Consider the following 14,479-nt stretch of genomic DNA (forward strand, 5'->3'; position numbering starts at 1 on the left):
TTAGCTTATAAAATGTATGTGAAATAGGAATTTCGCGAAATTTCAAGATCAGATTGAGCATATGAAACGAATTGCATTGTTATTTTTTTTTCTCGTAAAGGCATTATCATTTAATCTGACATTTGACAAATTCCGTCTTTAATTCTCATAACCTTCTCAAAATTGTCGCTACATTATTTTGTTGCGTTGACCTGCTTTAATTTAGTCAAGGGTAAATACGTATATCAAACGCGTTACGGCTCGTGAAATATTATTATCCACGGTATATTTGTGTTGCATAGATTTGCCAATACTATATTTTATTAATAGATATAAAATATAAATAATTGTTTCGCACCTGTTGGCGGAGGTTAATATTCAAAGGGTTGTCACAAGAGATTGCTTAATATTATATCATTTCTGTTAATATATTTTTTGAGCTTACCAAAACATACGGTGCATTATTAGTACCGATAATCATCTATTATTATTCGTATTCAGAATAATACGTTTGATGGTCTGACAAACTTAATTGGCGCAATGCCCACGCGATTTTATTACAACCCCACGCGACAAGGCGTTACGGGGAACGTTTCATCGTGGTTTCATCAAGACACGATTCGTCACGTCCTGTCGAGAGAAAACGCTTACACAGCGTGCGGCGAAGTAGTCGTCGTTTGAAGTTAGTTAAATGTTTAGGTTTAGGAAAAAGATTTTTTTTTGGTTTTTTTTTTGTTTTGTTCTTTTTTTTTTTTTTTTTTTTTTTTTTTGGCCTAGACTAACATCATCTAGGGCATTTTCAGGATATTAACCTTTGACCTTTTAATTCCTAAAGCTGCATTCACATCGGATCCGAACCGAAATTTGGAACGCGTTTCCGCTGCGCTGAACGCCAGCGTCCCTATTCTTACACACTGATTCGATTTTCTGATCGGTTTGGCAGGCTTTCTTCCGATCCCAAAATTAGGATTTGGTGTGAATGAGGCTTTAGTGATCATCATAACCCCTTCTACCAATCAAAGACTCTTCAAAGTCCTGCACACCATAAAGTTCTGCAGCTCACTTAACCTTAAAATTGTTAATTATAAGATGTTTTGTATTCAATTCCTTTAATGATTCCCACAATTGAAAACAATATTCAAATACTGTAACCTTATCTGTCTCACGTGACTTGATAATTTGCGCTCAATATGTGTCGGCGATTATCTTGTGGAAATTGACGTGAATTGCAAATCATAAAGTTCTTTATACAAGTGTTAATTAATCTGTGTTATCCGACTGAAGTATATCTATTCAAATTTTTTCCTGTGAGTGATACCTTTGTAAGTCGGCAACTTTTGCTAATTAAAAGAGCACGATATTAGGATGAGCGCAAGATGCAGCGAAATTTGTCAGCTCATACTTAACCGATATTTATTATTGTGTAGGAGGTACTCAATTTGGTAAGACGTTTTTTAGATGGCGTATCAGAAGGGAATAGGGACGAGACGTACGCGTTCCTTTACAGTGACTTCAATAAGGGGGTGTCGACATTTCGTAACCTGAAACCGCAACAAAATTTAACTTATCGATTATCTTGTGCCAATGGAAAGCGAATTTCCAAAGCAATTTTGGACCAATACAAATTATCTTATCTTGATTAATTAATTGATTTGATTGATTATTGATAAATGTATTATTGATTGATTAACTGACTGATTGACTCATTACTGACTGACTGACTGACTGATTGATCATAACCGACTGATTGACTGACAGACTGACTAATTGATTGATTGACTGACTGACTGATTGGTCAGGTGGTTTGTTGGTAGTTTTAAATTGGTTGGTTATTTGGTGTGTTGGTTGGAGTACTGTTGATTGGTTGGTTGTTCGTTTTTGGGTTGGTAATTGGGTGGTTGGTTGGTTATTTTGTTTGTTGGCTGTGATTTGGTTTTTGGTTGGTTGGTTGGTTGGTTGGTTGGTTGATCGACCGGTCGGTCGGTCAGTTGGTTGATCAGTGATTAATCGTTACAACCGTCACACTGCGTCGGCCAAACTTCGACTGATGAATCGACAATTATAATGATTACAGTCTTGTATAGAAGCACAATTTCATGTAAACTAATACTGCGAGCTTTCGTCGATGTTATCAACAGTGATGATTACAGTATTATTACCATTGTTAATATTATTAGATCTATTATTATTTTATCCTATAGTATATATAAATAGTTATATATAACTATTATTAATACTTACCGGTAATATTGTTGATTTTATGCCTTTACCATTGTTATCATTATACCTAATTATTCAATTGTTTGAACTGTATTTTCACCATGGTATAGTCAATTTATTCCCTTATTATGTTTCATCATCATTGAAATTATGCGTCTAACACATTGGTACCGAAGATACTTAATTCGGCTGGTTAGTGTAAATATTGTCATGGGAATCAATCCGTTAATTATGATTCATTGGCATTTTGTTATCAAAATATGCATAACATATCATACTTAATCTAGATCAGGTATCATTAACATGATTAGTACGGCCTACTGGGGCATGTCCTTTATTAAGTACCGTATCTAGTAGTAAACAGGTTGTATTGAAAGAAAATATGTTATTCATGCCGTAGCGCATACTAAGACAGTTATTAGTAAACAAACATCGACAACAATCCGTATGAGTACACAGAGTCTAGTCATCTGCGGATTAACACAGCTTCCAAATTCATACCCTACTCGTTACCTGGAATTTAAGAAAAGCGGAACGAAACGATCGTAATAACGTGCTTGTCTGATCAATCGCGGATTATGTATTTAAATTCCGACTTACGTTTTTTTACTTTGCTAATGCAACGTCTCTTTTATATACAAGACTTAATTGATGTCCGCGTGAAGCGGATGTTGTTTTAATTGCTTAAAATGAAGTCGATTATTTATGTATATATTCGTATATCTCATCGGCGACTCGTTATCGTTTACACAGGTGCATCAACCTGTATTATAAAACATATATAATGGCGTAATTGACTTGGGACTAAGAAATGTATCTCGCCTCACTGCGGCCGACCCGACGTCCATGATAACCGATATTCTGGATTATTAACGTCAGTGTGATTTCCTTGTAAATTAATGGAAACCGACGATGAGACACCGAGTGATTTGGATATGTTTGGCTAATTTGATCATACCAGGGAACGGTGAAATCACACTGTATCATCAGAGAATGTTTGGTGGCTTAGGTGTGAGTATGATAACAGGTTAGTAGACCTAACTCTGGTGTGGGTTTAATCCAGTGCGAATCAATTGCGATTGCATTTCGGGTTGAACATTCGAGTATCAGTGGTGTATGAGACAACTATTCCTATGCTTGTTTTTTTTTTCGACGTAAATATCTGTTGTAATTAGTTTATATTTGCTAACTGAGGATTGAATTCTAACCCCTAAGGGTTTAAAGCACTCAATATTTTCTGAGATGGCTAAATTGGATTGGATTTATTCGGTGTAAACACCAAGGATAGCCCACGAAAGTTTAGAAGAAGACTTATTTCCAGTGGGGTCCTTCTGGTGGTGATTGGGCAGTACAGCGAAATACAATCCCCCTACTCTTTCCACGGGACCAACGGCTTAAACGTCTCATCCGAAAGACGGTGCGCTATTGTAACTTGTAACTTGTATTTCAGCTCTCCAGCTGAAATACAAGAAGAGGTAGCGATGGGAATTGAACCAGGGACCTAGAGATCTCCACGGTTCAGCACACACACAGTTGCTACCACCAGATTAGCCGACTGAGCTAAGCTCCTCTCTAATAAGAAGCCCAATTCTAAAGTGGTAGTATTCGATGCAGTGTTGACACAGGTGAGTCGATGGTAGTCTAGTTTCTGAGTTGCTGTTTTCTCGCAGTTTCTGGGTAAATTTTCTTTTCTGCATCCGTAACACCTTTTTGTATTTCTAGTCGTCATGTGCTCCGGTTTGAGGATAATGGCTCCAACTCAGATTTAATGTTACATTTTGTCATGTATCGTTTACATGCATCTTTGAATCGGAGTTCTGGTCGTCCAATTGATCTGGTACCGTGGCTATCTCTCCATACAAGATGTCGTTTGGTAGAAGTTCATATGTCGTACATGGCAAAGCCATCGAAGACGTAGTGAAGAAATAAGAACAGTAATAGTAAAGAATCGACGCATTGTGTTTTCCCTGGAATGGCATCAGTCGACGGCCGTGGGCGTAGTGTGTTCTTGTGCAGTGGCTGAAGCTTTTAACTATAATTACTGATATACAAGTTAAGCAATTGCAATATTGAATTGTATTGTTCAGATGCTTTACCTTAACACATGCCATATATATTATCGTTTGCTTGAACTTTCCTCGAACCTTTTTACATCCTCCCAGAGGACCAAAACTTTTGTAATGGGATTGATTTTTGTTTATGATAATTAGACGAATACGTTCATGATTAGTTAGCACTCTGTTGTTTGTTTCAGATGATTAACTTAATATATCAAGTGTTCAATTACTCGGTTCATGGGGGTTCAAGTAATAATGAATAACGACATCGGGGATGGAACATGAGAAGCTTGTAATTTACCATGCTCAATACAAGGACATCAAGACGAGCTTTGTAAACTCAAGTTTAACGATTCGACTATCGTCATTTTTCCTCAAATTCAACAAATCAATAAAATGAACTTTTTTATAGAGAAAATCCGTTTAGTAAATGATATGTTCAATTATTATAATAAAGTGCTATATACATAGGCCTACATATTTGTTATAGCTTTTTCGAATCATTAGGCCTTGGCCAATATTAGTAGGCCTATAATGTTATATATAAACAGTAGGCTTATTATAATATGGAGAACCAGTCAAATTTTGCCCAGACTCAGTGTTTTCTATTTTGCCGATTTCTGGCACAAAATGTTATTATTTTTACACATCTTGCAAACATTGAAAACTAATATTGTACAGCAGCTATTACAGTACGTATAAAAGAGGGTATAACTATAAATGGTATAGATCCGATTTGTTGGTTATTCTATTTAAAAAATCCATTAAAAAAAACCTCATTTATCATTTTACCTCAGCCTCAATTTGTTCTTATTTTGTCCTTAATTTTTAAGTAATTTCAGCCTCAGTGTTCTTATAATGTGTTCTTATAAAAAAAAGTGTATATATTGTATATTGCTGAGCGATAGTGTACAATATACATGACTCAGCGTTTGGCCAAGAACTATACTAATGCTCATGCATATAGCTTCTTGCACTGAAGCCGAGGTTTAAATTCGACTGCGATGGATTTTAATTGGTGTTAAATTGATCGGCTCCTCGAATAACTCTCGCATGAATAGGAATGATAAGGGACAATGTACCCCTCAAATGACTGATACTGGCGCCACACTATGGCCGTCATGGGTCTCCATGGGTTTAGCCAAAATTTATGATTCCAAAATTTGAATAATGACAAGAAAACAATTCAAAAAATATCAAAAGATAAAGATATATTATGCATTTCCCATGTTGATGAGAAGAGTAGCGGGTTGTCTGTCATAAGTTTTATTGCAAAGCTCTCCTGAAGCCTATTTTCCACTAGGCGAATTTATTCGCGTGAGTGGAAAGCGGCGGCTCATGCGCATGCGCATTCACATTTCTATCGGAGTTTTTTGCTAGCGAAAAAATGCGCAACCAATCAGAACTCAGGAAGCGAACCGACGCTTTGATTCGTGCGAATAAATTCGCCAAGTGGAAAACCAGCTTGAGGGAGGTTATTTCTAGTTGATGTGATTTAGATTCAACAGAGTGTACTTATAATATTACTAATAAAACTTGTTTTTTGTACTTAAAATGAAGACAGCGTAGAACTTACCAAACATGGGGGACAGATGACATGTGGGGTTAGGGGGGGGTAGGCTGAATGTACTGGCTTTATAGAGTTTTTCTGAGGTTGAATTTTTAGGTTTAACATATACCAGGATTTTTTGCTGGTGGTGGCGCGAGTGGCAATCGGTGGCCTAGTTCGAAGCAGAACTTATAGTCGAGAGAGGAAGGTTTTTGGATGTTCCCTTACCTATTGTGGTGGTTCAGAGGGTTATTCCTCCTGGAAACATCAGCGCTTTAGCCATTTTATTATCTTATATAAATGACTGCACACTTGAATAGTGATTGTTTGGCTGCTGCCGGGAAGTAGGAGAGCGTCATTTTAGTCCCCGGCCCTCCCTAGATCCACTACTTACAAAATGTTGTGAATTAGATTTGGCTCTCCATGGGAATAAAGACTACTTCCTCAAAAGGCATGCATTAAGCATGATTGCAAAGATTAATTCAAGTCTGTACCATTTGAAAAAATTATTATTCTTCTGATATGGGACCCATTAAATATTCCATTATCCTTTTTGTCGTGGTACCTTCGCTTCTGGCAAATTTAATTTCAGCGAATAACATTGTGTCTGGACAATTTTAGAGCCGTAAGTAAGCTATCGTATATTTTTTAATCTCGAACGACGTTGATCGTTAAAATAGTATTGCTCGTGGTTAAATTTCTTTTAATGAAATGCGATTAAATATTACATTATGAATTTATGTACACAAGATAACCACATATTAAAATCTTAAGATGCAGTTCAACCGTATTTTGTAGATCAATCTCAAAATATAACATAACTCTCAGTATTTTTTCTATGATGATTCATTAGTCAGGCAACATTTAATCAATCTAATATTCCTATTAAATTGTAAGTTTTTTGCTCAGCAAATATATAGTATGGAGCCTGGGAGTACATTCCCTCCACCCCTCACGAATCACCATCTATCCACTAAGCCCCGCCCTTTAAATATTGTTGCTATATTCAACAAAACCACAGCGTAAGCGTGTGGTTTGGCTCTGATGGGAGCTGTCGATTCACGACGGTAGACAATGGGTACGGAGAGTTAACTGACCGTCAAACGGACGCTTCCTGTCCTCGTGAAAACTTGTTTCGATCACTGTTCCTACGCACGAGACGGTAGCTTGTACACAAACGCCCTAAAGTTCCCCGTGCTTCGCTTCCCGGCATAAATTTAGACCGAACGTTAAATCGAGAAAACACCGTTTAGTTCTGTAATTGAACGAGACGGTATGAGTAGGGTGGGGGTGGGGGGGCGGCCGCTGAACTTATACGCATGCGCAGATTAATATTTTGTTCCATTTACCGTCCTTTTCTGTCTATCCGTCGTGAATCGAAAGCTCCTATTGTATTTATAGGAAGGGGACTAGTAATTTTAATGGACCTTTCTGTTAAGCCCCGCCTCTTCAGTATTGTTGCTAGGTCCAAGCACGATCCAACGAAAATACTGCGTAAACTTGTGGCCATGTTCTGATTGGTCAGTTGTACAGTTTGATTGACACGCTGGAAATGTTCTTTGAATCAAAGCACACGTTACGGTTTCGTTTATATTGAGTAGCACATTTGGTTGTGTACATTAATATAAAACACTGGCTGGAACACTAGTTCATTTGAATCATGTGTATTATTGCCTCTGTTGATTGATATCGAAAAGTAGGGTCGCGATGACGTCATGCCGATAAATAAATATAATTGCTAACCCGTAGAGAATGAAATTTGAGCACATTTTACAACTATTGTACTCGTGATTCGCATACAATATATGACGTAATAATGTGTTAGTACCGTCCGTGATGACGTGTTTGTGTTCAGTATCATGTCTTACCACTATATTGCCAGAAGCGATCTGATTGGTTAATAGTTTTTATGGCTTCTAATAACAATGTCAAGAGATACTATTAAATTAAGACGAACGTCGATTGATTATAATCAGCAATATGTTTCACTATAAAATTTGTCCTATCACGTTACCCGTGCATTGCAAAAACATACATTTTTTAAAATAAAGAAGATGGGCTGAGGCAAAAGCAAGTCGGGAATCACTTAACTTGCGGCAACGTTGACATAAGATAAGAACGGGGAATAAATTATGATAAACAATTAGGTGTTGACTCACTGTATTATATAACAGAAACGTATACACAAGTAGAATTACAAGAAGTTCAACATCCTCATTTTATCAATAATACTGTTATAAATACCGGTATAAGACTTATCATCAGCTGTCTCGATATGTGCGTCCGGGAACCTGATAGGAATCAAACCCACGACCACCATTTGAGCAATACATCATTTCTTGTGTTTCTTGACTGAAACACCTATTTAAAAAATTCAGTACAAATTAAGGATTGGACTCGACACTAGCCACTAAGAACAAGCCCAATGGTCTTAGTTGTTATGATATCAGACTAGTTGCTTGAGTCTTTGGTTCGATTCCGACCCGAATCAATTTCGAGATATTTTTCTCAAGTCTTTGGGAACGTACAACGAGATAACACGTCAGGCTTGGCAAAAGATCATTCCTACATATCGCTGGTCGGCCGACAAATGTCTCCCCACTATGTTTGAGCTTTTGTCCGACGCAACGCCACCCTGTTGAAAATGAGTGGTTGTCTGTGCGGATCGTCGTTGGAAATGATCCGTCGTCCGATGCGTCATCGGTCGCGTTAAGCTTGGTTAAAGCCTTGTTTCCACAGAACCGCTACACAGTCGTTACAGCGTTTTCACTGCAATCCTTGTACTGCGTACCTGTCCCGACGCAATCGGAAACACTCCCTTATTCAACTGAACAATGAGAGCGTCGTATTGTAGAACGATTTTTATGGAAACCAGGATTTTCCATACAATCGTCACACGCTATCGCCGACAGCTTTCGGTGATGCTGATTGGTCGGTCGAATCGGGGAGCCTTCCCGATTGTGTGGGGAACAGCTGCGCAGTTCAACGATTGCACTAAATACACAGTAGTGACAGTGTAGCGATTCTATGGAATCCAAGCTTTACATAGAATTTAGACTCAGTGCATTGAAATCCATCAGGAAAAAAAACGGTATGCGAAAATAAATTGTAAACAGTTTAAAATGAGGAAATGGGAAAGTAAAAATAGTCACCACATCCGAGATTTGAGCTCCTGTCGTCTAATTGATACTCACTAGAGCATCTGGACTTCGTGGCGATTTCGAATAATAAAACTGACTATTACTGTGTATATTTTTAACACCTGATTATGTTGTTGAATTCTCTCCATAATAACCAAGAGATAGTCTCCCATAAATAGAAAACACGGGAAACTATATCCTTAGATTGGCATAATGAATATTCCCCAATAACAACGCGTGACACGCGGACAATCATGACTACCGCCATTACCAGTACTTCGACGCGACTAAACAGGCCATTGACGTATTAGCCTATACGGCTGAATTGAGGAAAGACGCAGTGTAATAGATTGAACAATGTAATCGCAAATAAAAGCGAATAAGAATTTATGTGTACTGAAATAGCTCATTTTATGTGATAGAAGAAAAATGAAATATAACGTTCCTATTCAACACAACCCCAGAGGAAAACTGTGACGGTTTGAAGAGGCCGAGCCTGCAGCAGTGAGAAAGTGGATGATAGATGAAAGATGATGGTGATGATAGTTATTCTGGTAACAAATAATGATGAGGATGACGACGACGATGATGATGATTATAATAATGATAATGGCGACGATGATAATGATGACAATAGTGAAAATTATAACTATGATGATGATAACGAATTTTTAGATTTTATGAGCGTATTTTTTATTTGTTTTTTTTTTTTTGTTTCACATAAACCTAATACTTAAGGCCAAATAAAATTAATTGTTAGTTTCACTTTCGAAATTTGAAATTATTTTTGGTGAAGGTATTTTCTCTTTGCTATTTACTATCATATATAGTGGTATAGTGGTAAACAGGTTGGTAAATAATTATAATTTGGGGTTGTTTTTTTTTTATAGTAAAATGAGTAAAAATGAGAGTAAAATTAATCTTTGACTTTTTGTAGTATATCCTGCCATTATGTTTCCACTTCTTCTTAGGTTTTAACAACAATCTTTCAGATCATAATTATTTTTATTTTTCATTGAGATTTGATGGTTTCTTTGAAAAATAGCAAATAGTGAATTTTTCATGAGGCTTAAAAATTTGATGAGGGCGGGCGGCGGCGTGAAAACACATGTTTTACTGTTTGTTTTTTAAATAATTAAAGACCTCTGCTTCCCACGATTACCTGCCATTGTCCGTAGCTACGTTTTGATCTATACGCGTTTGCTGCTTGTGTGTTATTATAGCAGCTCGTTAGATACTCGTTGCAACATCAATGAATCCATACAATATAAAGAATCCAATCATGATCAGAATCTTGACTTGATAAAAACCAACAGCCTAGAGCATAGTGCATTTGATGGGAAGAGCATACGTGGATTATCGTATAAAATACGCCCTATATTTTTTGAACTTACGTACAAATCCTTATCTGATCGAATCTCATCACATTTATATTAGTATTTTACAGTACGATTCCACTTTGCGATTGCGTTGACGTGATGTCTTGTTATACAAATTAGTAATTATAAATTAATTTTTTCTAAAGTTAAAACAGTCAAGCCATTACCATTTAGTTAACGCATGCGCAAAATGTATGATTTTGTATATACTGTATATAGAGGTTACATTATTTTAGAAAATAATACATATATAAATCGTAGTACTTAAAAATCAAGGCCGCATTCGGTCGGATAATGGATATGTGTTCTTATTAAGCTTACTGGGTATTATGAATCGTTTATCTTCTATATAGAACGTTTGCGTTCGAAGATTATCTATTTGTAGTACACATTTCGTATCTAAAATAATTGACAATGAGTAAAGCGCCGAAAACAATATCCATATCTTCCATTTTATATTTCAGATGACTACAGTCGGCTACACGACACTTTCGACCAATGACAGCATGGATTTAGACTGTGACACGGAAGGCTGGTTGTGTTATGATTGTGACGGGAAGACATATGTGATAATGAATACAACAACTGAAATCGAAGGCATGCCATTGTATTGTAGATATATGAAATTTAAAAAAGTTTCGAGAATCATATACTTAATGGTGGCGCTGTTTATATTCTTGCTTGCTGTCATCGGAAACGCGTTGGTATTGATAATCGTGAAGAGGTTTCGCGACATGAAAAATGTGACCAACTACCTGTTAGCCAACTTAGCTGTCACTGATTTAACGTGTACTTTCCTTGCCTCGCTTCCCTCAGTGATCATATACTTTCATGATATCATCCCGGAGCAATGGACATTAGTAATTATTAATTACGTGCAGATGGTAAGCCATTTGTTAAAATAATTATTCGTTTTGAATTTCACGATCTAATAACGATTAGTTAATTAATTAATTATTTAATCGCATAATTAATCCACTTATTATCATTAAACAATATTTATAATAGCTAAAGTTGATTAATATATATACAGTACCGTATATAGGCTGTCTCTTATACACATCTAGATGTGTATAAGAGACAGCATATATAGTGGTATAGTGGTAGTGGTTACGGATGGCACGGTTTTATACAACAATATTGTGTTATCGTTAGTACCCCACTATATATATCAATGTGTTTCTATGTTATCATTAATGTAGGCCTAAGACTAACTGTACAATTATAAGCCTTACTTTCGTAGTTCTGTAATCACATTAGGATTGAGGCCTGTGGTGAGAATAAATAAATATATTTAAAATCTTTTCCTTTGACCAGGTAACAGCCCAGGCTAGTTGTGTAACTTTCATCGTATTGGCCGTGCACCGTTACTTCGTTTCTAAGAACATGTTTGCAAAAGGAAACCAAGTTCCCTATCGGATTCAGCTGTCTAGTGTTCCGAAGATCTTAGCATCCATTTGGATATGTGAGTTTATTCAAAAGTTGGTGTGTTTTTGACATGTATACACATAGCTCCTGTCAAGGGATTCTAAATGTCATCAAGAAAGCTCCACTGTGTGTATGCTAATAAGTATAAACAACTTCTTTGAGGATAGTTATAGGTTACCGTAGGTTTTTGACTTCTTAACTATAATTAACATACACCGAGCCATGGCCGCGGGACTTCGAATGTCATCCATGTATGTTAAGAAATAAATACTTTTTTTAAGAATCTCTTGTATTCTGAGTTTATATAAGCCCTGTTGCCATTTGTATGAGTGCCGATAAATCAGAAAGGCTCGGGAATTATACAGTGATCGATGTGTAGAGAAACAATCGTTAGCTTATAAGCAGCGTGGTGATCAAGATGAAAGCTGGCGACGGATGTGATAGTCTTCCACACCGCCAAGTAATCACCATTCCGGTAATCCGCAATGAGTATGATTTCAAAGATTTCGGATTGGTGAATAATTGAATTAAAAACCAACAACATGCAAATAATAATAATTCATAGGGCCTAATAGTCACCATCCACTGTGATAACTATAAAAATGCATAGCCGTCACTATAATCATCTTTATCATAATCATCAGTAACATCGTCATCATCATCGACACCATCATCATCAACATCATCATCAACATCATCATCCACCTTTATTATTATTATTATTATTATTATTATTATTATTATTATTATTATTATTATTATTATTATTATTATTATTATTATTATTATTTTATTATTATTATTAATATTAGGGAGATTTTGCAACCTTACGAAAACGATAACGAACGAATACGTCATTATCATTATCGTGATTCGCGCCTTAAACATTCTTGACAGTATACTGTACGAGCTGAAAATGATCCTTGATTCATGCAAAAGGCCTATATCGCCTACGCTGTGAAATATAGGCCTATGCTACTCTAGGGGAAAGATTATCTAAAATATTAATGACGTAACCGTATTCGTTATCGTTTTCGTAAGATTGCGACAACTCCCTATTAACATAAAACACCAAATAAATTGAAAAAGGTAGTGATTGTTTTATACAGTAAAATTATCCTTTTACAGTTTTAATTTATTTAAAATCTTTTCTAATATGAAGTTTATTATATTTTTTCTTTTCAATAGTGTCTGTGGTATTACATGTACCAGTGCTTATTCTTAAAATTCGTCAGGGCACAGATGATGAAAAATGGAGGTATTACATAATATACTACTTTATAATGGTGTATGTCAACCCACTAGTCATAATTCCTGTGCTGTACTACAACATCGTGGACTTGATATGGCGCGCCACGAGCGTCAGATCAAACAGTTCAAATTCATCGGCGGTTCTTTCTGGAATTCGATTGCAGACTCATCGGAAGAAAAAACGCGCAAGTCGTGTCATATTTGCAGTTGTCTGCATTTTTATTGTGTGCTGGACGCCTTACTGTATATTTAATTTCTACATAGCCTTTTTTCCTTATCGCAGCCCGATGTCGATGTGGGCTTTTATGGACTCGGCAAGACTTGTGTCTCACACACTGATATACTTTTCAAATTGTATAAATCCGATTATATATGCCTTCTCTGGCCTTCCATACCGTCGTCATTTTAAGGAGCTGTTCGCTCTTTGTGTAATCTACTGTGCCAAGCCTGAGACACAAATGGACACAACAAATGATTTTATATATTCGTAAAACGTTAACATTGTGGGATTGATATGTCGCGCCACGAGCGTCAGATAAAACCGTTTTAATATACTAGACTATTGAATTTTTCTTGTAAAACATACCCTTTGAGAATGTATAGCGTTATACTTAAAATTGTTTTATGCATGCCTATAAAGGAGTGGAGTGGTGTATACTTGCAATATGTACAGCTTTGGTTTTAGCCAAGTGGTCGCCCACATCAACTTCATAATGATGTTCAATGTTACATTTTCAATGACACCAACATATTGAGCAGAGTTTGCACGCGGATACAGAACGTGGAACGTTCGATTATGTAATTATATTGTGATTAAATTAAACGTAGTGCTTTGTAAAATAAAATTTTAAAAAGACTTCAGAATGCTCAGTATATTGCGTTCAATATACGCTTATGCTAGTTTATCGTCTCTTCATTTATTTATATAATATGTATATATACCAATATGTAATATATATAATGATCTTTTCAAATGCCTATCGTCTGTATATACATAAGCCTATACGTATATATAAATAGAACATCAACTTCCTTTACTGTAAAGCGAATTTCAAAAGTAACTTAATGAGTACACAAACGTTTCTGGGTATTATCTTTAGGTCGTACAGATAAAAGTACACAAGTAAATAAATCAAAACCCAGTGAGAGTTATTCACAAGACATGTTTCGAGCATAGCTTTTATCATCGTATATATATATATACTGTCTCTTATACACATCTAGATGTGTATAAGAGACAGGTATACTACATCATCAAATAAAGGTAAATACATTGTTGGAATACAGGACATAATAATACATCATGTAGCATAGCTCTCAACGAATGTAGTCCTATAAATAAATGAATAAAAAAATTGTGTAATAAAATACCTATGACGGGATTCGAACCTGCGACCTCTCACTGTCAAGGAGAACGTCAACCATTAGACAAGATGCTTCATGGTTGAACACATTCAAAAACCGCCAGATAATTCT

The 14,479-nt window shown here is 36.1% G+C and overlaps 1 protein-coding gene across 1 annotated transcript; it reads left to right on the plus strand.

Annotated features, from left to right (window-relative positions):
* Positions 1–1,263: 1,263 nt before the first annotated feature.
* On the plus strand, positions 1,264–14,200 carry LOC117111316 (allatostatin-A receptor-like). Its single transcript, XM_033254245.1, has 4 exons — positions 1,264–1,301; positions 10,789–11,208; positions 11,642–11,789; positions 12,941–14,200. The coding sequence occupies exons 2-4, from the start codon at positions 10,789–10,791 to the stop codon at positions 13,492–13,494; spliced, it is 1,122 nt and encodes a 373-aa protein (XP_033110136.1). The 5' UTR covers positions 1,264–1,301; the 3' UTR covers positions 13,495–14,200.
* The last annotated feature ends 279 nt before the right edge of the window (positions 14,201–14,479 follow it).

Source organism: Anneissia japonica, unplaced genomic scaffold (assembly GCF_011630105.1).
Source record: "Anneissia japonica isolate Jap-2015-1 unplaced genomic scaffold, ASM1163010v1 scaffold3309_len207512_cov194, whole genome shotgun sequence".
NCBI lineage: Eukaryota > Metazoa > Echinodermata > Crinoidea > Comatulida > Comatulidae > Anneissia > Anneissia japonica.